The sequence below is a fragment of the Notamacropus eugenii genome, chromosome 5, assembly GCF_028372415.1.
Source record: "Notamacropus eugenii isolate mMacEug1 chromosome 5, mMacEug1.pri_v2, whole genome shotgun sequence".
Taxonomy (NCBI): domain Eukaryota; kingdom Metazoa; phylum Chordata; class Mammalia; order Diprotodontia; family Macropodidae; genus Notamacropus; species Notamacropus eugenii.
In genome coordinates this window covers 95,953,220-95,981,184 of record NC_092876.1, presented here as the reverse complement: position 1 = coordinate 95,981,184, position 27,965 = coordinate 95,953,220, and the positions used below count along the sequence as shown (strand labels likewise).

Below are 27,965 nucleotides of genomic sequence, written 5' to 3'. Positions count from 1 at the left end.
ACTGATTTGAAAAATGTTAACATAAATTGTATGTTTTAATTCTTTAGATGGCCGCCAGGAGCGGGTCATGTTTGACAAGATTACTTCTAGGATCCAGAAACTTTGCTATGGCCTCAACATGGAATTTGTTGATCCTGTAAGTAAATATATTTTCAGTGTCTTCCTGGATTTGAGTCTTTGTTTTATTCTCCTTGATTGTATTTTTCTAGTGATTTCTTGAGTATAAAGTCTGAGTTTGTTGTCTGAAACAAAGGTCCAGGGGATCTTTTGTCTTTGACTCTAGAACCTTCGGTGCTTTTCTAAAATGTGCGCTGATTATTGAACCCTGGCTTTAGGCACTGAATCTCCTGAATCCTACTTGGTTCCTTGGGATCAAAAATCTACCGTTTGTAATCTTTTATCATTATCATTATAACTAAATGCCTGATTATGGTACCTACCAATTTCCTTCTTATTCTGTATGCCATACACTCCAGACCAGAAAGGTTGTTTTCTTTATGGTCAATTTGTTAGAAAAAGATAATGCATGAATTCAGTAATAATACATCAAGATAAAGTTATTTTTTAATGTGTGAATAAAAGAAACTATCTAAGAATTGACTAAGTTGTTCTGCCTAGAGGCCGATGAGCTACCTGAGTCTTCTTACCTTTTGTCCAGGTCTTCGGTGGCCAACTGGATAAATGTATTGAGAGAAGAGACTTTCCAGAGTCAAACAAGGGTTAGGCTTTATTCAGGGTCTTAGTTACGTATCCATATGCAGGGTGAAATTCTTCCTCAGGAGAGAGGAATCCTCTTCCTCCCAAGGAGCAAGGATCATACAGCAAGAGGATGGGAGCGGAAGAGGGGAGGGACCCTCTTCCCTCTAAGGGCCCTGCAGCAAGAAGAGTCCCCGGAGGGGACCCAGAAGCAGGCCTTCAGGCTTTCCTGTCCCTACTTAAGCTCTCCTAGCCACATAGTTTGCACGTGAATACCATGCGTGCTCTCAGCCTCTAGCTAATTAACAACAGATGTGCTCAGACCACGGACCAATCTCAAGGGTGGGATGCTCTCCCCAGCAAGTTTCCACTGAGAAGAGGTGGAAATGCACGAGATAGCCCGTGTTTCACGCGTCAATCCCCAGCTGTTCCCTGGGGGGCCTCATGAGAACTCTGAGGTTTAGAAGTCCTCACTTTTACCTGCCTGAGACTGTCCACGTGAAAACTGAGCTTACATCCCCAACACTAAGTGATACTTAAACTTCCTAAGCTGTGTAGAAATTCCATTTTCCATAGAGCTGTGATATTTATGGAGTACTTTCCTTACAACAGCTCTGTGAAGAAGGTAGTTGTTCAATCATTTCAATCATATCCGACTTTTTTTGACCCCATTTGGGGTTTTCTTGGCAAAGATAACGGAGTTGTTTGCCATTTTCTTCTGCAGCTCATTTTGTATGAGGAAACAAAGGCAAACAGGGTAAAGGACTTGCTCAGGGTGTCTGAGGACATGTTTGAACTCATAAAGATGAGTCTTCCTGTCTTCAGGCCTGGCACTATCAGCTGTGCCGTCCAGCTGCCTGAAGTAGGTAGTACAAATGTTACTTTATAACTGAGGCTCTGAGGGGTCAAATGAGTTGTCTAATATAGCTAGTGTCTATAGGACTCAGTATTCTAGCCCGTACTTCCCAATTCCAAGTTCAGTACCCCCTCTACTAGATGCCAGTTTCCTTACACTGTTTGTTGCTATAGTTTCCTGATCCTACCTTGTCCTTTCATGGTTCAGTTTTGGCTCAGAGCATCCAGTACATTGGGGTCTCTAACAAAAACCATTCTTTAGCTCATTTGAGGTTTGTCCCCATGGGTATGCTGGATCAAGCATATTTGTCTGGAGGATACTCCAGGCTCACTTCTGGGCAGTGAAGAATTCTGATTGTACGGTAGGTTTTTAGTCCTTTCTCCATCCTTCAAGGTTCTGTAATTTCATTAGTAGGATTATTCCCTCCACTAATTTAGATCACGGCTCTTCCAGGACTTGTATGGTCTTTAAGAGTTGCTGAGAGATTTCTGTGGTTGTGACCAGCCTGGGGATAAAGCATCTCAAGAATCCTTATATTATTCATCCAATCCTATATACTTTTTCTAAGCATCTGATAAGCACTGAGGAGCACAAAGACAAATAAAAAAACCAGAAGCTTACATTCTACTGGGTGGGAGGGAGGGATGCAGGGTTACAACACGTAAACAGGTAGTTATGTACATGGTAGTTTGGAAGGGAGAGCACCAACAACTGTAGAAATCAGGGAGAGCCTCCAGGAGAAAGTGATGCATTAGATGAGTTTTTAAAGGAGCCAGGAATTCTGTGATATCATAGAGGTGAGGAGTAAGTGCGTTTCAGACATGGAGGACAAGCCTGTGCAAAGGGTGTTGAGATTAAGATTTCATCTCTGAACTAGGAAACCAAATGTGATGCCTGTTCCCAAGTACCAAAGGTGGGTCCTTCCATCACACATATCTTCCAGGGTTGTTGTGAGATTCTAATGAGATGATACTGCCCATAAAGTACTTTGCCAACATAAGATACTATATAAATGTAACCTGCTACAATTATTCTCAATAGCTTTTGTTTTATTCTTATAAAAGATAGAGAACTTGTGATTTTGTTTCTGTAGGCCCAAATCACCATGAAAGTTATCCAAGGATTATACAGTGGGGTGACTACAGTGGAATTAGACACTTTGGCTGCTGAAACAGCTGCAACCTTGACCACCAAGCACCCAGACTATGCCATCTTAGCAGCCAGGATTGCTGTTTCTAATTTGCATAAAGAAACAAAGAAAGTGTTCAGTGGTGAGTCTGAGTTGGAAAATTGAGAGAATTTAGCATTCTTAGAAAATGGAAGGAAACTGGTAAAAACTGATTGTGAATTTTAAAAAAATACTTTTTGTTTAGAAATATTACAGTTTATTATCTTGTTGTCACTCCTCAATTTTGACCTCTTCTTTTCTGCAGAAAGGAAAAAATCTCTCAAAACCCCAAAATGTCTTGAGAGTCTAGTCTTAGTTTTCTAAGTTAGCACTTAGAAGTTGTGAGGCTGCCAAAAAAAGGTGGAATAGGTGGTGATTAGCAACTATACACCAGCTTCCTTTGTTACCTGTCAACATTAATAAGCATTTCATTCTACCATAGTCATTTAAAAATATGAAGAAGCTGAAACAAAGGAAAGCTATCTGACCAATGTCATCTGATAAATTAGATAAGTGAGTTTAGTGATCCACAGGTCCTGAATTCCTAGATTATTGTCCAGGCCTTGAGTCATGCTCTTTTCCTTTTCTGTGGACTAGAATTCACATTTTAAGAGTGGTAGTGTTTGGTATGCCCAGTTTCTGAGAAAATCAGGCCAAGGTTCTGCTAAAAAAAAAAATAATCTCCTGTGACTAGAAGTTTATGAGGCCTTGGAAATGAGAGAAGGAAAAAACCCTCAGATATCGAGTTTTTAAAATTGTTTCTTGCAAGGCTAAATTACTATTCTAATTTCTTTCTTTTCTTTTTTTTTAGATGTGATGGAAGACCTTTATAATTATATTAATCCTTCTAATGAAAGGCATTCTCCCATGGTGGCAAAATCAACCCTAGATATTGTCTTAGCCAATAAAGATGTAAGTATCACGCTTCCCATATGAATTTTTTTTTTGCAATGTATGTTTATTGACTTGCTTGCCTATTTTTTTACAGAGAGCAAATCAAACGTTTGCTGGTGAACAATTGATGTATGGGACAAAATGCTCCCTACAAAGGGGTTGTGTTAAACACTAACAGTGTTTAAGAGACTGTATGTTCATAGTGCTCTTATTTACCCTGTCCTCCACAATTAGATGTAAATACAATAGATTATATTATTGATAGCGTTTGACATGTTTCAAAATGTTATATTAGTGATGATGGGGAAGGGAAGGGCCACATTTGTGTACTGTCTGTGTCATCTGTGGAATCAAGGGCCCTGCTCATCTTTTTAAAAATGATCTTATTCTTTTGGTATCTATTTTTATATCACTCTCAGTTGAAATTTTAAGACACCATCCTGTCTGGTTGCATTCATATGCACCAGTCCCCTTCCCTAAGTAAATTTTAGGCACTAGGAAGAGGGAAGATTGTATAGGTCTTGGTAGTTCTTCTGAATTACACTTAAATGTAGCCCAACAAGCATTTATTAAATGCCTACTATGTGCAGGGCATTATGCTGAATGTTGGGCATATAAAAATGTGAATGGTAAGAGCCTCTGGTCTCAAGGAGCTTACATTACAGTGGGAAGTGGGGAGACGGGGCACATTTACATACATTTTGCATTTTAAGCATATTTGCACAAAGAATTATAAAGATAATTGAAAAGGGAGAAAATTGTAACAATCAATGGGTAAGATAAGTCTTCAGGGAAGAGGTGTGACTTAAGAATTCTGAATGGTGGAGAGAAGAGTGAGTAAATTTTAAGTAAGGGATGATCTCCAAACATGCACAAGGATTTATTTACTTAATTTGCTTATCTGTAAAATGAGCAGATTGAACTAGATAATTTCTTGAGGGGTCCTTTGAGCTCTAAATCCCTCAAAGATATTATCTATGTAATAAATATTTGGGTTGATGACTAGTTAAAAGCCAATTGTAAAGTTAAGTGAACTTCAGATAAAAGTTATTACTGGGTACATGCTAAGAGGTCTCTGTTATTTTTGTCTTAAGGTTAGTTCATTTCCAACTACTTATCACACATTCAATGCTACATTAAAGTTTTTGATCAAATTATATTTTGATCAAAATTTTGACATAATTGAAAATTTGATCAAAAATTTAGTGTAAAATTGACAATTGTTTCTGATTATTTTGTAGGGTATAGAAAAAAATTAGAAGAATAAGAAACTAGGTCCAAATAGTTGTTTTGAATTTTGAAGAATTAAGCTATTTTTCAGCATATAAGATGAAGTTAACTTTTGTGTTTGCTGCTTTGCCAAATTTTAATCTACCCTTCTGGGTAGATTTTTAAAAAAATTTGTGTTTTTAGACAATGATGGAATATCCTTGACTAGACACTTGGTTTTTTTCTGTAGTTAGATGAAACAGAATGGCTGATTTTTTGAAAAAGATTCTATTGGAGGAAATTTTTAGAGTCTTAACTTTATTCAGTTAATCTAATTCTGAACTTTTTTCCCATTAGCGGCTCAACTCTGCCATTATTTATGATCGAGATTTCTCTTATAATTACTTTGGCTTTAAGGTAAGAAATGCCTTGAATTTTCCTTCCTTCCTTCCTTTCTTCCTTCCTCCCTTCCTTCCTTCCTTCCTGAATGGGAGTGGGAAATTGTTAAAAGAAGCTAAGTTATCTAAGGAATAAACAGTAGGGAGACAGGGTACAATTTGAGCTAGCTGGGCTTTTCTACCCTTATTTGGACTTTTTGCTGTTTCTCTTTAGCATTTTTGGGTGTCTTGAGAGTGCTCCAGGAGGATCCTTCAAAATTATCCTAAATTATAGCGTACTAGCCATTTAGTGACGTTTGTATAGAGTGCTGTACCCAGCTATTATTAATTATGAAATAATTTTTTTCTAGAATTTTTATTACTCAGTATTTTTAAAACTGAAACGCTTAAAATGCCAACAGTTTAAGAATAAGAGGAGATCTAGAATGAAACTAGTCTTTATGAAGTACAGTTGATATTTTTAAAGCAACTACTATTTGCAATTTTCCATGTTGTGGAATGGGGGCAGCTGTTCAATGGATAGAGTTCTGGGTCTGGAATCGGGAAGAATTATCTTCCTGAGTACAAATCTGTCCTCAGACTCTTATTAGCTGTATGAAGTCACTTAACTGTGTTTGCCTCAGTTTTTCGTCTTTAAAATGAGCTGGAGAAGAAAATGCAAGCCACTCCAGTATCTTTGCTGAGAAAGTCGTCACAGAGTGAGACAAAATTGAAATGACTAATCAACATGTTGTAGAAGTCACTTGTAATTTCTTTTCCTTTTAATAGTTGAATTTTAAAAGATTTTTTTAAATTTTTAAATTTTTTAAATTTTACTTTACTGTGAATGGCTTTGTGTGTTGTGTGTGGCACAAGGGAAACAGTATTGGACTGGGAGGCAGGAGAGCTCAGTTCTAGTCCTGGCTTTGCACTGACTTTGTTTTGTGACCTTTGGGAGATCACTTTGCATCTCTGGGTCATGGTTTCCTCTGTAAGATGAAGCTATTAGTCTGGGACTCTAGGTAGTCTCTCCCAGCTACAACATTCTGTGATGCCTCACTTAAATTATAATCTGAATGACTTAAGTTGTCTGCTTTGGTTTTTCTTCTAGACCTTAGAACGTTCCTATTTGTTGAAGATCAATGGAAAGGGTAAGAACTAAACACATTCTTGAGATTTGTTTTATCTTTGTGCTGTTGCATAATGAATTATGTGCTCTACAGCATAAAAAGGTCTTAAAATATATATATTTGAACAGTTATATATTTGGTTATATACCAACAGTTGTATATATATGGTTATATATTTGAACAGTTGCCTTGGCTTTTCCTTTTAAGTTTCTCTAATGACATTTTGGTTTTTCTTTTTTGACTTCACCGTCTGTTCCAAACTCATTCTGGTGAGCTGTCATATCATGTGAGAATTACTTCTCTTTCTTACCTTTAGTGGCTGAACGACCTCAGCACATGCTAATGAGAGTGTCTGTGGGGATTCACAAGGAGGACATTGATGCTGCTATTGAAACCTACAACCTTCTCTCTGAGAGATGGTTTACTCATGCTTCCCCCACCCTCTTTAATGCAGGCACCAACCGTCCCCAGCTTTCTAGGTATGTTACATCCCTTATCGCTGTTGACTTTCCTTAATGCTCTGGAAATTTTGTGTCCTAAAGAGACAAACTTTGACCTAAATGAATTGGAACAGTTCTTTGTAGCATTTTTCAAAATATGAGCAGTTCAGACAATCACATTAAGATTACTTTAGGTCTTAGATTTGTACTCCAAATGCTGGATTTGTGACAGAATATCTGCCTTTATATTGAAGGGAACTCTTAGTTGAGTAATAAATAGCTAGCAGCATTTTTGTAGAGTATTGGACTGAAGCTTCTGTGGAGCCCTAAAAGAATTAGGTCTGGTCCTCAGTGTTGAGGAATTGTCTTAGCTTCAGAAAAATATATTACCATTAAGATGTGACTTGGCCTAATGTTTCTGTTTCTTGGATAAAAAATTAGGTATTTTGTGCCTTTTCAAGAGATATGTGTCTGCTCTGCCCTGGATCATATTGTTGACTGTCTTAATGCTTTCCTTCAGTTACCCTTTGAAAAGGCAAATCAGTTCTTAAGTGCTACAAACAAACCAGATTAGTTTGATCTTGTATGTCAAACATCTAATACAGCCTGTAGGCATAAAGGAGGTCAGGGAGGAAGGAAAGAAGAAATTCAAGCTGCTTTGCCTTCTTTGAATTTTGTGACTATTGTGGTGGAATTTAGGGAAGGAACTAACTGATCTAAGTGGCTAGGAGTTAGGAACGCCTGAGTTTAAATCCTGCCTCTGACATTTAACCTCTTTGTACTTCAGGGAGCTCTTTAGACTTGATGGACCAAGTCATAGATAGGCCTTTGTTGATGGAGTGAGGTATGACATGTGGAAATCTTTCACACTAACAATCAAATCAAGGATCATTTGAATTAAGCACCCCCTGAGTGCCATTTCAATGCCCAACACTGTGCTAGATGTTGTGGAGAAGAGATAGTATGAAGAAATGGGCTCCAAACTGGTCAAATCTAGGCTCACATGGTGTCTCTTTTTTTATAAATGCAGAAGAATAGGTTCCTGCTCTTAAATAGCTTTGCAGTCTAGTTGAGGTATCGCAAGACACAACTAGACTAGGTCCTTAAGTGCAGTGGGAGATAAGAGGTTTTGAAGGGGAGGGCAGTACTTGATATAGACATTGAAGTATATGTAAGACTTTGATGAATGTAGGGAAAGAGATGACTGAGGAGAAAGACATAGAGAGTAGGCAGAAGCCCTGAGATATGAATGATCATGGTATATTCAGGAGAGATTTAAGAATCCTGGCCTGACTTGATGCATGTGGGACATAGTTGGAAATAAGTCTAGGTAGAGAGTAGGTGGCTTGATTTTATAAAGAGGGTCATGAAGACCAGAATAGGATCTTGGGGGTGATACAATAGGTAGTCTTTGCTCCTGGAGCAGATAAAAGAACAAGGTGAAAATGTATTTTAGAAATATTAGTTTAAGGATATCGTGCAGAAATGGGTTGTCTGTAGAGGCAGCATTGTGTAGTACACAGGATGTTAGACTTGGAGCCAGGAGCCCTGAACTGAATAACCTTTCATTTTCAAAGAGGATCAATGACATTCTGATGTTGTGGTAAAATAATATATGATGGGTCATGTTGTGACTTATGTGTGAATTGGATTTAAGTGAGGCAGAGCTGTGTAAAGCTGTCAGTCTCACTTTTTCTTCCAGAGTCATTAAAGTCCAGCAGCAGGATAAAAGTCAAGATGAATGGCTGTGGTCCTGAATAACTGGGTGACTGGGACATTCCTTAGTCTCATTGACCCTCACTTTCTTCATCTGTAGGATGATGAAAATACTTGTACTGCCTACTATGCCAGATTGTTGTTAGGGAAGTGCTTTTTATTATTTAACGACTTAGATGTGTGAGTTGTTATTATGTTGACAATTTGGTGGGGGTTTTTGTCAACTAATGAGCAGAAGGAATTGGTACCTCAGTTGGAGAAGGGAGTTGGTAGCCGTAAATGGGGAGTAGCAGGGTGACAGAAATGTCAGAAGACAGTTTCTTGGTTTATCTTTCAGGCTTTGTCATCCTAGTTTGAAGTTCAGGGCTTACGGTGGATAAAACCCACTTTGAAGATTTAAAATTTTCTGTATAGTTTCTGCTCTGATACTTAGTAAACATCATGGTCTTCTGAGAATATAGGTACACTGTCATTCTGCTTTGTCTTATCTCAGTATTATTTACTTTTACATGTTTGCTTTCTTGTAGTTGCTTCCTTCTAAGTATGAAAGATGATAGTATTGAAGGCATTTATGACACACTAAAGCAGTGTGCACTGATTTCCAAGTCAGCTGGTGGCATTGGAGTTGCTGTGAGTTGTATCAGAGCCACTGGAAGTTACATTGCTGGGGTAAGTGTCTAAGGTTTGACTTGAAGAAAACTGTAATCGAGTGAAATTCTGGCATGTGTAGTATAAACCTGAAATAATAGGGCACTTGACCAAGAATCAAGAGGTCTGGGTGTAGTTCCATCTGTACTATTGACTACTTGTGTGGCTTTGAGCCAGTCCCTTTTTTTGGGGCCTTATTTTCCTTCCTTGTAAAATGAGGGAGTTGGAATAGATAATTTCTATGGTTCTTAGAGGCACAGTGGATAGAATTCAGAGCTTGGAGTCACTTACAGACTCACAGACTCTTACAGACTCACAGACACACTCACAGACACTTACAGAAGTCACTTCTGTTTACCTCAGTTTTCTCAACTGTAAATTGTGGGTAATAGCTTCACCTACCTTCAAGGGTTATTGTGAGGATCAAATGAGATACTTATAAAAATACTTAGCAGAGTGCCTGGCACATAGCAGGCATTTTGTAGGTGTTTATTTCCCTCTCCTTCCCTCCCTTTTTATCTTTGACATCCTGCAATATGTTTTATAATGAAATTTAGTTAAAGTGATATTCATCATTATATTAGTTCTCTGCAAAATTGAGAGACATTCTTTGTGAAATTTTCTACATATTTAGTACTAGTGTTTTGTTAAGACTTTTTTTTTTTAATGCCACATTAATTGATGCTGATGCCAACTTCGAACCTTAGTTCTGTGAACTGCAAGGAAAGACATGCTTAGCTCTGAATTGTGAGAAAGAATGTTTCTTTTTCATTATCAGTCAACACTTCACCTTATGGTGGCACAGTGGATTGAGTATTGGACCTCAAGTCAGAAAGACCCAAGTTCAAATGGTGGCCTCAGACCCTTACTAGTTATGCAACCTTAGATGAGTCACTTCATTGTTATTTGCCTCAGTTTCCTCATCTGTAAAATGGGGGAAATAACAGCACCTACCTCCTGGGATTGGTGTGAGAATCAAGTGAGATAGTTTTGGTTTTTTTTTTAAGTGCTTAGCACAGTGTCTGGCAAATAGTAGGCATTGTAAATTCTTATTATTTTCTTCCCCTATCACTCATCGTTATCTTGTGGCAGAGTGAGTGACCAGGTTAGTTTGTGAGGCTCCCTCTAATCCTTGAATTCAACCAAAGTATGCTTAAATTTCTCGGATTTGTCTTTTTCTCTTAGAACCAGTTCATTTATAGAATCATAAAATTCTGGAGCTAGAAGGGAGATCTTTAAAGTGATCTGTTTTAGCTCTCTAATTTTACAAATGAGAAAATTGAAGTCCAAAGGGAGGAAGTGACTTGCTCAAGGCAATAGCTTATGAGTAGCAGAACCTGTGATTTGCTTATTTGGTTATTTTTGAGCTCTCAATGGTATCTTTATATTTTGAATAAGAAAATGTAAATCCCCTCCCCCCAATTGTTTCTTCCAATCATAGCCAAGATTCTCTAAAGCAGTTTTATATCAAGAGCTTTATATGTAAAATTCAATTAGCCTTATTTGATTTAGAGGTTCTTTTGATGTAAAATTGGAGTGTTACACTATGAAAAAAGGTAGCAGTGGGGTCATATTATACTTTCCTTGCTTTCATTATGGTGAGCAACTTAAAGGAAGCCTTAAGAGACAGAAGAAAGTTGAAACATGATGAGTTACTGTTCAATAACTGGAACCTTATTTGGCTGCCTCTGGAATCATTTATTTTGTTTGACCATCTTGATGTTTCCTCTAACCCACTGACAGTTGAGCTGAACATTTTTGTTTGTTTCTTTCAGACAAATGGCAATTCTAATGGCCTTGTTCCGATGCTTAGAGTGTACAACAATACAGCTCGCTATGTGGATCAAGGGGGTAACAAGGTATTCTGCTTTCTTCAGAGTGTGAGAATCAAAATTAAAGGTCAACATCTGCTTGCAGTGAGGTGACTCACTTGTATGCAGTTTTTTATTGTTAAGCCCTTTATGTTTCAGTTTATTTTTGTAAATAGCTTTATAAAAAAATATAGCTGATAATCTTCATGTCTTTTTAGGTGTTGTCACTTTTTATAAAGTTCAAAAAATCGTCAGTGAAGGAGGAGACTGACATATAGAGAAGTTGAGGGAGCAAGTCAATATAAAGTTAATACTTGTGTGCATATTCTGATTTGGTCTCCTGGCCCACACTGACCCTTATGAGTATTTTGTCACTTCTGCTTTATTATCTAGTGATGAGCTAGCTTCCTTCTGATTTGCTATTTTCAGTTCATAAAGAACTTGATATCGTAGGTTTCCCTTTTGTCCTCCCTTTTCTAAAGGGAACAACTTTTGTGGTTAAAAAAGTAAATCCCTTCTCAGAATTTTCATATTCATTTGGTGCCATTGAAAGGGGAAAAACTTGTCTAGAAGTTATCTAGGTCTTGTTGCTGACTTCATTTCTAAGGATTAGAATTGTATCTTGCTCTCTGTGACATCCATTTTTTTAACTCTCCAGGTATAAATTCAAAGCATATGGTTGATTTAATTACATGCCTGGTCTGATATGTTATTGAAATTTGGCTACCCCATGGAAGAGCAAGCCATTTGACCACCCTGCTCAGTTTCCTCATCTGTTGAATGGCAACAGAACCTACTCTGACTATCTCATAATATTTTGTAGTGAGCAACAAATGAGATGCAATGAATGTGAAAATGCATTGGAAAGTAAAAACTCCTCTACAGATTTAAGGGATTATTGCCTTTGGATTATTATACTAGTTCTTAAAACACCAATGATTTACCTTTTAGCGGCCAGGGGCATTTGCCATCTACTTGGAGCCATGGCACTTAGATATCTTTGAATTCCTTGACCTGAAGAAGAACACTGGGAAGGAAGAGCAGCGAGCCAGGGATCTTTTTTTTGCCCTCTGGATCCCGGATCTCTTTATGAAACGTGTGGAGAACAATCAGGTGAGTACTTGATACCAGATGTGGAGGTCAAATAAGTGAATGACATGATTTAGCAAATTTCTCTTTTCTGTTTTATCTAGTGATTATTAAGTGTCTACCTCCATGTGGCTCCACATAGAATACTGGACAAAGCAAGTCAGAAAATGTTGTGTCAGCCTTTTAGAGGTTTATTATCTAAAATAGATGATATTGGACATAAATGAAAAGGACTCTAAAGAAGGAACAGTATAGAAAAGACTGAATCACTGATAAAGAATTATTGCCATTACCCATTTGTAGGACAAAGAAAGAAAGGAATTCCTGTCTCATACATTAGGACTTGTAACAAACAGGTAACTAGCATTCCCTAACAGGTTTTTTTTTCTCTCTCGTAGGACTGGTCCCTGATGTGTCCTAATGAGTGTCCTGGTCTGGATGATGTTTGGGGAGAAGAATTTGAGAAATTATATGAAAGGTATCATAAAAGGAAAAAATAAAATATTCTTTAACCATGTCTTTTTCCCAAGTCTTGTATATAATAGGAGCTTAATAAATGTTGATTTACTGATAATCTTAGCCTGGAGTAGCCAGATTTCTGTAACATGTTAGGGAAGGCATATAATTAATTGCTTAATTACTGAACACCTTGAATTTTTTTGTTAGACATGATGAAATAGTGCTTTATTTTGTTTTTCTCTAATGTTACTATGACATAAAACTGTATTTTCCTGTTGTGTATTTATCTTATCCCCTTCTAGACTGTAAGTACTTTAATAGTAGAGATTATTTGTTGAATAGATAGATGAATGTTTATTACATAGGCCAAGACATAAACATACCTTCAGCCTTTGTCAGGGGTACTCCCATTTCATTTTTTGTGCTTCTGAAACTTTTGTTAAATGTTTTGTTTTTATTTTTAAATTAACTACAAGCTTTTTATTTTGCTCTGTCGAGTAATGAATTCTGGAAAATTTCTACTGTATCACCAATAGAGAGTGCTTAGAGATCAAGCCTGCTTTTGAAAGCTTGATTAACTGTAGAAGTAAATTTATATTAACTATATTAGGCAAATTGAATACATTAAACTCTATATGCTGCCTACTGTGCTCTGTTAGTGTTCATATGTCAAGAAGGGGGTCACATTAAAGGAAAACTGACCAACTAGGTGGCATAGTAGGTAGAGTGCTGGGCCTCGAATCAGGAAGACTTCTCTTCCTGAGTTCAAATATGGCCTCAGACACTTACTGGCTGTGTGACCCTGGGTAACTTCACCCTGTTTGCCTCCAACTCATCTATGAAATGAGTTGGAGAAGAAAATGGCAAACCACTCCAGTATCTTTGCCAAGAGAACTCCAAATGTGGTCATGAAGAGTCAGAAGTGACTGAAGTGACTGAACAATAAGACCAGTACTAGATAGATCTGTTGACAGGAAGAGAATCTAATTTTTTTTTTGCCTGAAATTTTCTTCTGATTCTACTTTTTACTTGACCTCCACAATTGGTACCTGACAGTACAGTGTGATGACAGCTTCTGTATTGTCTAGTTGTTACTGCCAATATTTTACCAAATTTCTCTTATTATTTTTTGAAACCCAGTTTTGTTTTGCGTATATCAAGGGAAGGGAAGAATCAGGATGGAGTATGGTTAGCTGGTTACTCTTAGAGTTGGGAAGACCTGGGTTTTTCTTCTGCCTCTCAGATATATTAGCTATGTGGCCATGTGCCAAGCAACTCTCAGAGACTTTCTTTTAGATAAATTGCTAATTTGCACTGGCAGAGGGAGTTTTTACAACAGAAATTCCCTATATCAATGAATTCACAGGTCTGGAACACAAAAAGGAAGGGGGACGTGGAGGTATCCCTGCTGAGCCCAGGATGAGCTTGGGCAGTACTGTAGAAATTAAAAAACAGGGGATATTGGCAAGTAAAGGACACATAATAAAGTAGAAACAGAGGAAACCTGGAAACGCCATGAGTTTGAGAGCTTTGAGAACTAATTCCTTCTATCCTTGTAGTCTGTCTTCACAGTTCTTAAAGTAGACATCTGTAATAGAATTGATTATTTAAAATAGTCTTTCTTTCCTCTAACTTGGTCCAGATTGACTTTAACAACATTTTTGAACGCTCGGGGTAACACCTTGGCTTTGTCTTTCAGTTATGAAAAGCAAGGTCGTGTCCGTAAAGTTGTGAAAGCCCAACAGCTCTGGTATGCCATCATTGAATCTCAGACGGAGACAGGGACCCCTTACATGCTCTACAAAGACAGCTGTAATCGGAAAAGCAATCAGCAGAACCTGGGAACCATCAAATGCAGCAATTTATGCACAGAGATAGTAGAGTACACTAGTAAAGATGAGGTGAGTGCAAGAATGTAGCCCCTTTTCGTTTATAGTGAAAGATAATCTCTTGCTAGCTTTAATCTTCTCCTGAAGGATAGGAAGATGATTCAGCATTTTTTCATAAGTGGCAGAGCACTATTCTAGGCACCGAAAGGTTAAAAAAAAACATAGGAAGCATGGTCTTTACCGTAACTTAGTGAGTCTAAGCTTTTCTGTATACAACATAGACAAGATTGCTGGTGCGATACATTAATGTCTTCAGCTCACACATGTAATTATCAGTCTAGCGAGGGACAATAATTTATGTAATGGAAGACTGCGGCAGAAGAGGGGCAAGAGCAGGGTTGTAAGCTGAAGCACAGATCTAGGCTGAATATAGTAAGCTAGGGGAAGTAAAGCAATGTGACCTTGAGAAGGGATCATGTTTCTTGGGCTTTAGTTTCTTTCTCTGTAAAATGAGGCATTTTACTGGATTATTTGATTTCTAGCATTGTTTTATTTATAGAGGGAGTAAAGTGGAGTAAAGCTCATGAAGTTTCAGAGATTGGAGAGGTCTGAGTTGTGAACTGGGGATACTAAATCAGCTTGATTGGTTAAACCTCAACACTGAGGAGAGAGAAGGAGAATGAATAAAACAGGGTCTGATGAAGTGAGGAAGGGAATGAAGCCCATAACTTAGCCTTTAGGAAGGCCAAGTTTGAGTGACATCAAAATGAAACAATGTGGAAGTTGGTTCTTGTTGAAGAATGTTAGTTTGGAGGGAGGAGAGATTGGAGATAGATAGGAGGCCAGCAAGGAAGCTGCTGCAAATATCCACTTTTAAAATCTTTGTTTATTTTTTGTTTTTATCTTATCTTCATTTCCAATTATGTCCTTGTTCCTTCCCTGGCCCAGTGAAGCCATCCCTTTAACAGAGAATCAGAAAGAGAAGAGAAAAAATGGTAACTAGAAGAAAGAGAAATACTTTTCTTAGCTTTTTTCTAGGCCCAAATTTAGTCATTATAACTTCATTGCATTAAGAGACTGTGTGCGCGCGCGCGTGTGTGTGCATGCATGCGTGTGCACGTGCGTGTGCGTGTGCACGTGCGTGCACGCTGTGCATTTACTTAGTTTGTTGTTTTCCTGGTTCTGGTGACTCCATTCTGCATCGTTACATGTCTTCCCATGCTGTTCTTGAATTCTTCATGGTCATCTTTCCTTATGGTGCAGTTGTACTCCATTGCTTTTTTGTACATGAAACCATGTTTTTAGCCATGCTGCTATGAGTATTTCCTTGTAAATGGGACACTACTATCTTTGCGCACCTGGGGGTGTGTGCCTTGCAGTGGAATCCATGGGTCAAAGAAGATGGACATTTTAGTTACTTTGTTAAGTGTAATTCCATATTGCTTTCCAGAATGGTTGGAACAGTACTTTGCCACCAGCAGTATATTAGTGTTTCTGGTTTTTCTAACCCTTGTAACATTGACTTCCCATATTTTCTTATGTTTCCAGCAATTATCCACTTGTGAAATACCTAGATATTGTGCTTAGTGAGAAATAGAGGAGAGGGCAGATCCTAAATTCTAGAATTTTGAAAGGTGATAGAAGAAAATTGTCATGAGTAGAAGTGGGATCTGGTATAGTGATAAAAAAGAAAGATGTTGAAGCTAAGATTATAATCACGAGATGTGAACATAATGTTCATTCACAGTTCTGAGAAAATTTAGGCTGTGTATTTAACCTCGGTGGTGTCTAACTTGTAATAACTTTGTACTCTAGGTTGCTGTCTGTAACTTGGCTTCTTTGGCCCTGAATATGTTCGTCACTTTGGAGCACACATATGACTTCCAGAAACTGGCTGAGGTTACCAGAGTCATTGTTCGCAATTTAAATAAGATTATTGACATCAATTATTACCCAGTGCCAGAGGTATGATTAGTTAGCTTTTTTATTTAACTTTAGTAAATGCTAGAGTCCAAGGACAAAGAAATTTTTGTTTCTATAAGCAAATAGTTATTAGAGCTCTTGCAACTCGTTGCAAGTACATTTGATAAACTAATTTATAATATGGGCTGTTCCCAAAAATAGATATAAGGATTCTCTTGGTTGTTATTTTAGTGGCCTGTTGCTATCAGAAGTATTTATGTCCAAAACTATTTTGAGAAAACAATATTATTTAACTTTGTAGAGTTTTTTTGCTCTTTATTTCATTGTTACTAAATTATGAAATTAACTTCATGCCTTACTGGAAAAACAACTAATCCTATAGATTGTAGCTAGTAACTATTTGAAAGAAATTATTATTGTTTTTTTTAGCATGTACTGCTTGGGAAAGATTATTGGTTGACATTGATCTTTCCAGTTTCTGATGAGAAAGGACAACATTGTATAAATGCTGAAGATTGGAAATACCCAACTGACCAGTCTTGTTAAAGTTTCTCTTCATCTATAATGTGAAGAAAGCTAATTAAACACACTTGGATTTCTGAAAGATTTTGTTATATAGGGATAGTGTGTGTTAGGCAGCATGCACTTGTAAAGCACTGGACTCAGAGTTAGGTAATGGGAGTTCCTGGCTCTGATACTTTCTGACTGTGGGCAAACTGCTTAATCTCTTGAAACCTTAGTTTTCTTCTTTTATAAAATGGGACAGGGGATAACAATTTTTGTACTAAACACTACCTCACATGGTTATGGTGAGGAAAGGACTTTGTAAGCTATAAAGCTCCATGGAAATGTGAGTTATCATTTGAAAAGTCATATTTTTCCTTTTCTTTTTTATGAACTGATGCTAAGGCAAGTTTATCAAATAAACGTCATCGCCCCATTGGTATTGGAGTGCAGGGTCTAGCTGATGCTTTTATCCTGATGAGATATCCTTTTGAGAGTCCAGAGGCCCAATTGCTGAATAAACAGATCTTCGAAACCATTTATTATGGAGCCTTGGAAGCCAGCTGTGACTTGGCCAAGGAGTATGGCCCATATGAAACATATGAAGGCTCCCCAGTCAGCAAAGGGGTAAGTAAATGGATGAAACATTTATTGATATGCACTTATGCCCTCTAGACTTGAGAGAATTTGTCTGAACTCTCTGCTTGTACTTAGAATGGGATAGTCATTTCTGCAACAGTGAAAATTATTGCTTGAAGTGACCATTGCCATTACCCATATTATCGGAAATGTGGTTGCATCCCACATAAATAACTGTAGTATAGTTTATAGATTCTTAGACTTGGAAGAAACCTCAAACCTCTACCTGAAATGTAACTTTCTTCTCCATCAGTCTGAATAAGTGGTGATTCAACCCTGAAATCTTCCAGTATTGGAGAATTCTATGTCTTTCTAGGCAATCTGTTCTACTTTAGTAACTCCAAATGCCTTTTCCCCCTTATTGATCACTATCTACCTTTCTGGAACTTCAACCAGTTAGTCCTGGTTCTGCTTTCTAGAGCTAAACAAAACAAGGGTAATCCTTGAAAGCCCTTCAGATACTCTAAAATATTGATCCTTCCAGGATAAATGTTCTTATTTCTTCAACCAGTCCTTGTATCACATGACTTTGAGATTTTGGGAGGTCTCATTTTCATCATCTTTAAAGTGAGGAGGTTGAATTAGATGACTCTTAAAATACCTTTCTAGTGCTTTGATTCTACAATATTCAGTTATGACTTCTTATTTTTTTTTAAGATTTGGGGGTACATACCTTTATTTTAAAATACATTTCTTGCAGACCTGCAACTCTTTTGGTAGAAATGTTCACAGGCTGCAAAATTATCACTGGTCCTTGTCATCTGTCTTGGATGTGTTTAATTAAGCTTGTCGTTCCATTTGAAGTGTTATTCTCAGAACTCAACGTTGCTAGAGTTTTTTTTTTACCAGAGTGGAGTACAGGAGGTTTATGACCTCCTGTACTATGGATGTTATGCTTCTGTTACTTCAGCCTAAGATTGCATTGGATTTTTTGAGTAACAGTGCTGACTCATATTAAGTTTGTACTCTCTGCAAACTTCTAGGTCTTTTTCATTTGACCTACTTTCTGGTCATGTCTCATTCTTAGAAAGATAGATATAGTATTAGTATTAATCTATTCTAACATATTAATATGTACCAAATATGTTAATATATAACATGTTATATATTATATAGTTACATATAATATATGCACACATGCACACATTAAAAATAATCTGTTTTCTAACTGGAATCAGGACATACTAATTACAAACAGATTACATCAAACGAATCTGAAGGAGGATTAAATGAACATTATTGGGTTTTTAATAGATTCTGAACAGGCGTGTTTTTACTTGGGGTCTATACAGAGCAACACCTCGATGACATCACATTCCTGACCATTTAGGAATTTACACATTTCATAATATACATGCCTTTTATAGAAGAGATTTTGAATACCAAATAGAGGTAATTTTCAAGGTAGCTAGTTTTGACTTGGGGTTTTGAATTTGGTCATTATTTTGATTTAGGTGGTTTTTTTTTTTTCTTGATTTGTCAATTTAAATTGATTTCTGTGGAGAAGTATCAGTGAAGGTGAAGGTAGAGCAGAGTTTCCAGCCTTCCTGGTTTGGACCTGTTCAATATTTGGCAATGAGGAAGACTTGTTAGGACAACTGCAGAATTCTTTTCTGTGCAGAACTCTGATAGAACTTTTTTGTTTGTTTTAACTTGGTTTTGAACTAGTTTTAGATGGATTGTGGTAATTTGGGTTGTTTTCTCTTCAGATTCTTCAGTATGATATGTGGAATGTCACTCCTACAGACCTGTGGGACTGGAAGGTTCTCAAGGAGAAGATTGCAAAGTGAGTAAATGTGTTACCAGATCTTCATTTTTCAAGGATTCAGCTTCTCAGATTAGTCCCAAAGTAGTTACTTTTTAGTTACTCATTCATATTACCAAGTGTTGAGTTTTCCCTTCAGCCACTAAAATTGTTTGTAACTTAGCCATGTTGAGAATATAGGTGGATTTTGCTTGAATGTGTTGTCACAGAAATAAATTAAAAATTGCTGAGGAAGATTTTGGTAGGCAGGCTTTGGTAAATTTTGACTAGGGGAAAAATCCCAACAAGTAGGACTTTGTAGGTTTTGCAGGTGAAGAATCTTTTAAGCCTTATGGGCAGGGTGATTTCCTGACTAAGAAATGGAACCTTCGTTTAGATGTTTTTTGTTTTTTTTTTTTATAAGGGCTTTTTACCCTGAAGACTGTTAACATTAATATGAAGACAAGTATCTTAGTATTGCCTAGAGGTCATATCCCAAATCTTTGATGTATACAATAGGAAGTAGTTGGGGGATGTTTATTTTATTGATATTAATGTGCAGTGTCATTTATTAAATAGAGTTCTGAATTTGGAGTCAAATTTTTGTTTGTATCCGTATTTGACACTAACTGTGTGATTGAGGCAAGTCTCATGTTTATGTATCCTAGGACTTAACTACTAAGTCATAGAGAGATTGTGATATGCATTAGTGGAGAGAGTTGCCTGCCACTGACAAAATCACAAATCCTTTGTATTTTCATGTAAAATTAGTGGAAACAGTACAGTTCTTGGCATACTCCTTTTCTGAATATGTATGACTAGAAAAGGAGTTGGGCTGATACTACAAGAATAGACTGCTGCACTGGCATATACAAATATTTTTAAAAGTTAAAGAAAGGCCTCTAGAGCATTGGGTACATACTTTGTAGAAGAATCTGTAGAAAGTCATAGCTAAGAACTGCATAGAATGAGAGATCATGGTGGTGGTGTGATCAATAGTAGTGGAGGCAGCACTTACTCATGATCAGGAATGCATGGAAGTATGTGTGTATGTGTATGTGTGTGTATACACACATACACATACATATATACTACCTTTTCAAAGTCCTTTTATGTCTGTTATCTCACTTAGTCCTTAGAAAAGTCCTTGAATTAATGTATGTAAAGTGCTTTTAAAACTGAAAGTATATATAAGTGATAGCTATTATTATTAAAAACCTCATGAGGTAATTATTATTAGTATCACTTATATGATATTTTATGATTTCGAAAGCCCTGTATTTATATTAGGTCATTTAACCTTTACAAGAAGACTAAGCATTGTGGATGTTTTCTTTGTTTTTCCTTATGAAATAACTGAGGCTGAGAGAGATTAACTTGCCTAGGGCCATATGATTAATACGTCTGTGAAGTGGAATCTGAACCTGGCTTTGGCTCCAAGTCCAACCTTGTGTCTATTACACCAGGCTGGTATCTCCATTTTACAGATTAACTGATTGAGATGGAGAATGAGGAATCATGTTTTACTTGAGGTTGTAGAGTTAGTAACATCTGAGTCAAAAGCCTGTGTGTGTTATAATTAGACATGAATCAGAATCATTAAGATGCAGAGTAGTATGGTAAATGCTATGTAAATCCACAGGTACAAAATATGGGACATGGTATGCTCCTTTTGGTTAAGAAACTTAGAAGCTAAATGGGAAAAGATAGTTTTCAAAGTAATTTCACATCTGTTATCGCATTTGGTTTTTATCTGTGAGGTTGTCAGAACAGGTAGTACTCCCCTTTACCAGTGAGGTTATGACTCGTTATACCATCAGTTTTCCATTCAGGGTGCCATACTGCTTGGCTGTTAAAGCACAGATGATTTCATGACATGTATAAAATGTACCAGTGGATGGTGAAGGAGGGACAGTACACATTGGCTACCTGGTATTACAGACAAAGAACTGCCTCACGTAGGAGCTGTCCCTAGGGATGCTTTCAAGGGAGAGAAGGAAAGAACCTGATGAGATTTCTCTGAAAGATGATGCATTATTTGCAATGCCTTTGTGTATTGTCATGCCTAAATTATTATTCACTGTGAGCATTACCCTTTATTAGTCTCTCTGGTGATTTCATGGTCTGGAGAAGTTGTAACCATTATATTCTTTATAGGACTTACAGGAGTCAGTAGTTGAAGAGAAGGTTGTGGTAGTCAAGCATGTTTTGAATCAGATTTTCTCTTATATAGAAAATGATAAAGATACTTAGTGTTAAGAAATATGTACATGTAGGTATGTGGTATAGGTTTGTCAAATATGTACATATTTATGCCCTGAAATAGGTTGAATCTCATGAAATAGACAAATATGTATCGAGTACCTATTATTTGCAAGGCATTCTTAAGCATGCCATTGTCCTCTCAGTCCCAAAATGTGGCCTAATACCTTAGGCCAAGGTATATTGGGTACTTCTGATACAGGGACTTCAGCAGTATAATTGTTATAGTTATTCTGTTGTTTAGAAGTGAAGCTTTTGTTGTCTTTATAATGAATTAAGCCACCCCCCACCTGTTTGCTGCAGTTTCATTCCATTCCAGTAGCTCACATTCCAGTAGTTTTGGCAGATTTTAGCTCTGGGGCCAATAACCACGTTATGCTTTGTTTTTTTTCCCTAGGTATGGAATCAGAAACAGTTTGCTGCTTGCCCCAATGCCAACTGCCTCTACTGCTCAGATTTTAGGGAATAATGAATCCATCGAACCTTACACCAGCAACATTTATACTCGGAGGGTCCTGTCAGGAGAATTTCAGGTGAGGAGATTATAGACTTGGTAAATATCTTTTAAGGACTGGGACAGCTAATCTGCTTTACTGCTCAGTTACTGTTAAGTACGTACTTATTTCTACCTTGGCTTCTTGAGGCTATGTTGATAACACCTAAATGGAATAAGAGATGTAGGTTGGAGAACAAACTAATCTCTCTGTAAGTTCTTATATTGTCATGTACGTTGGCCTTAGGTAATTTTTGATTCTTTGTAGCCACCCATCAACAATCATTTATTAAGTATGCTGTTTGCAAACTGGAGGTATAAATGCCAAGAATGAAACTCCCCAATTGCAAGGAGCTTACATTCTTACCATGTTGGTAAAGAATCTGTGAACCATTTTTGTGTGACCTTGAACAAATCACTTCTTTTGGGGCCTTAGTTTCTTCATCATTAAAATAAAGGGGTTAAATAAGATGACTTTTAAAAGGCCTTTTAATTTCTTGCGTATTATGATTTTATGATATTTGAATGTGAAATCTCATATCTGGAATTTGATTTCTTTAGTGAAGTTTTAGAGGATTTACTTCAATTTTTTCTCAATTATCTATTGTACTTCGTGTGTGTGTGTGTGTGTGTGTGTGTGTGTGTGTGTGTTTAAGGACTCCATCAGTAGAAATGTTCCCTGACTGCAGCATAATAGCTGGCCCTTTGCATTGTTAAATGCTCAGAGTCTGAAACTGTATATACAATTCAAGTGTTATACATGGGAGCTTTGGAATTCATTTAAATTCTTATTTGCTTCACAGCCTACTTTCAAACAGCTGTTTAATAACTTCATTCCTTTGGGCTCTGAGCATGTAAATTTGTATTCCTGTATTTGTTTTTTTGGTTGCCTTGTTATTTCTCTTTTTTCTCTTATTTAAAAAAATTTTGTATTGATAGCTTGTGTTTTGCCATTATTGGAATTTCTCCCAGTATTCCTTCCTCTGCTCCCTCCTAAAAGGCCATCTCATGTAATAAATAATATTTTTCAAAGAAAAAATTAAGAATAGGAAGAAGTCTGCAAATTCAATCAGTACTTTGAAAAAGCCTGAAACTGTATGTAATATTCCACATCCAAGTACCTCACATGTCTAAAAAGAATGAGGTGCAGTTATCTTCTTTTTCTTCTTTGTGGCTTGCTTGTTCTTTGTAATTTTACATCAGTCACTTTGAGTATTCATTTTTCTCTATTTTATATCTTTCCTGTCATTCTACTCAGATTGTGAATCCACACTTGCTGAAAGATTTGACAGAGCGAGGCCTATGGAACGAAGAGATGAAAAACCAAATCATTGCATGTAACGGCTCTATCCAGGTACAAAATAAGAGTGAAGTATGTGATGTTAGCCTTGCTGCCCTTCTACCCCCTGTTCAGAGCACCATATTTCTCCCAGAGAATAGTACTGGGTAGAGTTGATTATAGAGCACATATCTATGCAAATCTCTGTCATTTCCTAGTTCTAAGTCACAGACAGCATTATGCGTGAGCCAAACAGTCCTTACCTTTCAGTTATTTGTTCAGTGATGAGGACTTGAAGGTAAGAGAGAAAACATAATGAAAAGGTCAGGAGTGATTAAAGTGGGTAAACCTGTAATATGGATCCTCTAGGCCAGGAGTTCTTAACCTTTACATGTCATGGACCCCTTTGGCAATGTGAGGAAGCCTATGGGTCCCTTTTCAGATCATTGCTTAAAATACATAATGGAAGGAAATGGGACTGATGATACTTAAAGGCCCTGTGAGGCATAAGCAGTACAAAAATGAGTAAATATGAATTCTCCAGCATCATTGCTCCCCCAGAAGTTTGACCCCATAGTTGTCCCTTATAACAACTCACTGCCCTCCTCACTTGAAACTTTTATTCCTTGGTCCTCCTGCTATACCCATTCTGCTCATTCTGACCTTGAGTACCTCCTGCTATTTGCCTTTTCATTCCTATTCCTGAGCCTCTATGTGTGGCTCCTGGGTCCTTTCTTATGCCCTGGCCTCAAGCCTCCTCCTACTATGTGGTCCTTTGTTTTTGAATCCCCTACTGCAGCTGTTCTTTATTGTGTCCTCTAGCTCCTAGCTCCACAACCTCTTTCAGTATTTATCCTTATCACTTACTTTATCTTAAGCTCACTCATCCTTGCCGAACCTCCAACTCCCTCAGAACTTTTCTGTTTTCCCTCATCCTGTCTTCCTTTGAATCTGAGAGGATTCTCTTCTTCCTTGCCAAGAATCACTCTTTTAACTTGTCATTGATTCCTCTCCCTTTCCCTTGGAGAGTCTGCTGAATTGATCATTCTCTCATATTGATTTTTCTCTCTCTCTAGGCTTCTCCCTTTTCCTCTCTAAATTCCCCTTTCCCTGTTTCTTCCCTCTGCCTCTCCTGCTTCATTCTGTGATTCCATCACTTTTTCTCTGGATGTGGAAGACATTTTCCCTCAAGAGTTCATTGGGAATGTTTTAGGTCCTTGCATTGCTGTGAAGGGCTAAGTCTACCAGAAAAATTCCTTGCACATTGTGGTTGTTACTGTGTTGTTACTGTGTTCTCCTGGTTCTGTTCCTTGCACTCAGCATCATTTCATATAAGTGCTTCCAGGCCTCTCTGAAGCCTTCCTGTTCATCATTTCTTATAGTACAATAGTATTTCATTACATTCATATACCACAACTTGTTCAGCCATTCCCCAATTGATGGGCATCCCCTTGATTTCCAGTTCTTGGCCACCACAAAGAGAATAGCTACTAATATTTTGGTACATGTGGGACTCTTTCCCATTTTTATGATCTCTGGGGTACAGTTCTAGAAATGATATTGCTGGGTCAAAGGGGAGAATGGAGAATGGAGAAATTTTTGACCAAACAAGAGTTTGAGAACATTATGAAGTGCAAAATATATAATTTTGATTACATTAAATTGAAAAGTTTTTGCACAAACAAACCCAATGCAACCAGGATTAGAAGGGAAGCAGAAAACTGGGAATTTTTGTAACTAGTATCTATGATAAAGGCCTCATTTCTAAACTATGTAGAGAACCGACTCAAATTTGCAAGAATACAAGTCATTCCCCAGTTGATAAATGGTCAAAGGATATGAATAGGCAGTTTTCAGAGGAAGAAATGAAAGCTATCTATAGTCATATGAAAAAATGCTGGGGGGGCGGAGCCAAGATGATGGAGTAGAAAGACGCAAATACACATAGCTCCGAACCTATAACCCATAGAACATTTGTATAAAGTAACTCACGGCGAATTCTGGAGCAGTGAGGCCACAGAATAGTGGAGCGAAGGAGATTTCTGTTCCAGAGGGACCTGCAAACCTCTCGCAAAAGGTCTGTTGCGCTGCAGACACGGAGCCCAGCCCAGACTTGCCGTGGCCAGAGCCGCGGCACCAAGAGGAACAGATCCAAGCAGGCTTCAGGGATGGGATCTCCAGCGGCCGCACATGTCCCTCCACCCACTGGTGATGGGGGGCTGTGAGAGAGTCTCTTTGGCTGGTCGAGGGGGGAGTGGGGTGCCCCCATGGCTCGGGCCCCCTCGGGAGACAGAAGCTGAGGGGTGGCTGCAGACCTGGGCTCCCCAAGCAGGCAGGAGCCTGGATCCATTGTTGAAGGTCTGTGCATAAACTCCCTGAGGGAACTGAGCCTGAGAGGTGGCCCTGCCCCTACCTTAGCACCTGAACTTAATCTCACACTGAATAGCAGTCCTGCCCCCGCCAAAAGCCCTGAGGCTGGAAGCAGCATTTGAATCTCAAACCCCAAACGCTGGCTGGGAGGATCAGGAGGCAGGTGGGTGTGAGGAAAATATTCAGAGGTCAAGTCACTGGCTGGGAAAATGCCCAGAAAAGGGAAAAGAAATAAGACTATAGAAGGTTACTTTCTTGGTGAACAGGCATTTCCTCCCTTCCTTTCTGATGAGGAAGAACAATGCTTACCATCAGGCAAAGACACAGAAATCAAGGCTTCTGTGTCCCAGCCCACCCAATGGGCTCAGGCCATGGAAGAGCTCAAAAAGAATTTTGAAAATCAAGTTAGAGAGGTGGAGGAAAAGCTGGGAAGAGAAATGAGAGACATGAAGTCAAAGCATGAACAGCAAATCAGCTCCCTGCTAAAGGAGACCCAAAAAAATGTTGAAGAAAATAACACCTTGAAAACTAGCCTAACTCAATTGGCAAAAGAGGTTCAAAAAGCCAATGAGGAGAAGAATGCTTTCAAAAGCACAATTAGCCAAATGGTAAAGGAGATTCAAAAGCTCACTGAAGAAAATAGTTCTTTCAAAATTAGAATGGCACAGATGGAGGCTAAGGACTTTATGAGAAAGCAAGAAATCACAGAACAAAGTGAGAAGAATGGAAAAATGGAAGATAATGTGAAATGTCTCATTGGAAAAACAACTGACCTGGAAAATAGATCCAGGAGAGACAATTTAAAAATTATGGAACTACCTGAAAGCCATGATCAAAAGAAGAGCCTAGACATCATCTTTCATGAAATTATCAAGGAAAACTGCCCTGAGATTCTAGAACCAGAGGGCAAAATAAATATTCAAGGAATCCACAGAACACCGCCTGAAAGAGATCCAAAAAAGAGAAACTCCTAGGAACATTGTGGCCAAATTCCAGAGTTCCCAGGTCAAGGAAAAAATATTGCAAGCAGCTAGAAAGAAACAATTCAAGTATTGTGGAAATTCAATCAGGATAACACAAGATCTAGCAGCTTCTACATTAAGGGATAGAAGGGCATGGAATAGGATATTCCAGAAGTCAAAGGAACTAGGACTAAAACCAAGAATCACCTACCCAGCAAAACTGAGTATAATACTTCAGGGGAAAAATTGGTCTTTCAATGAAATAGAGGATTTTCAAGCATTCTTGATGAAAAGACCAGAGCTGAAAAGAAAATTTGACTTTCAAACACAAGAATGAAGAGAAGCATGAAAAGGTGAACAGCAAAGAGAAGTCATAAGGGACTTACTAAAGTTGAACTGTTTACATTCCTACATGGAAAGACAATATTTGTAACTCTTGAAACTATTCAGTATCTGGGTACTGGGTGGGATTACATACACACACATGCATACACGCACACACACATAGAGACAGAGTGCACAGAGTGAATTGAAGAGGATGGGATCATATCTTAAAAAAAAATGAAATCAAGCAGTGAGAGAGAAATATATTGGGAGGAGAAAGGGAGAAATGGAATGGGGCAAATTATCTCTCATAAAAGAGGCAAGCAAAAGACTCATTAGTGGAGGGATAAAGAGGGGAGGTGAGAGAAAAACATGAAGTCTACTCTCATCACATTCCACTAAAGGAAAGAATAAAATGCACACTCATTTTGGTATGAAAACCTATCTTACAATACAGGAAAGTGAGGGATAAGGGGATAAGCAGGGTGGGGGGGATGATAGAAGGGAGGGCATGGGGAGGAGAGTGCAATTTGAGGTCGACACTCATGGGGAGGGATAGGATCAAAAGAGAATAGAAATAATGGGGGACAGGATAGGATGGAGGGAAATATAGTTAGTCCTATACAACACAACTATTATGGAAGTCATTTGCAAAACTACACAGATTTGGCCTATATTGAATTGCTTGCCTTCCAAAGGGAAGGGGTGGAGAGGGAGGGAGGTAAAGAAGTTGGAACTCAAAGTATTAGGATCAGCTGTCGAGTAATGTTCTTGCCACTAGGAAATAAGAAATACAGGTAGAGGGGTATAGAAAGCTATCTGGCCCTACAGGACAGAAGAGAAGATGGAGACAAGGGCAGAGAGGGATGATAGAAGAGAGAGCAGATTGGTCATAGGGGCAATTAGAATGCTTGGTGTTTGGGGGGGGGAAGGGGAGAAAATTTGTAACCCAAAATTTTGTGAAAATGAATGGTAAAAGTTAAATAAATTTAATTTAAAAAAAAAATGCTCTAAATCACTATTGGTTAGGAAGATGCAAATCAAAACAACTCTGAAGTACCACATCACACCTATCAGATTGGCTAACATGACAAAACAGGAAGATGATAAAATACTGGAGAGGATGTGGGAGAGTTGGAACAC

At 37.9% G+C, this 27,965-nt stretch overlaps 1 protein-coding gene across 1 annotated transcript in view; it reads left to right on the top strand.

Moving 5' to 3' along the window:
* Positions 1-27,965, top strand: part of RRM1 (ribonucleotide reductase catalytic subunit M1) — a 40,575-nt gene that overhangs the window by 7,884 nt on the left and 4,726 nt on the right. The window contains exons 2-17 of the mRNA XM_072610253.1: positions 48-136; positions 2,646-2,823; positions 3,532-3,632; positions 5,181-5,240; positions 6,312-6,351; positions 6,647-6,809; positions 9,014-9,155; positions 10,910-10,993; positions 11,897-12,058; positions 12,433-12,512; positions 14,193-14,394; positions 16,138-16,287; positions 17,155-17,376; positions 19,098-19,174; positions 21,792-21,927; positions 23,146-23,241. Of these exons, the coding sequence (XP_072466354.1) occupies positions 48-136; positions 2,646-2,823; positions 3,532-3,632; positions 5,181-5,240; positions 6,312-6,351; positions 6,647-6,809; positions 9,014-9,155; positions 10,910-10,993; positions 11,897-12,058; positions 12,433-12,512; positions 14,193-14,394; positions 16,138-16,287; positions 17,155-17,376; positions 19,098-19,174; positions 21,792-21,927; positions 23,146-23,241 (1,982 nt within the window). The remainder of the gene's footprint in view (positions 1-47; positions 137-2,645; positions 2,824-3,531; positions 3,633-5,180; positions 5,241-6,311; positions 6,352-6,646; positions 6,810-9,013; positions 9,156-10,909; positions 10,994-11,896; positions 12,059-12,432; positions 12,513-14,192; positions 14,395-16,137; positions 16,288-17,154; positions 17,377-19,097; positions 19,175-21,791; positions 21,928-23,145; positions 23,242-27,965) is intronic.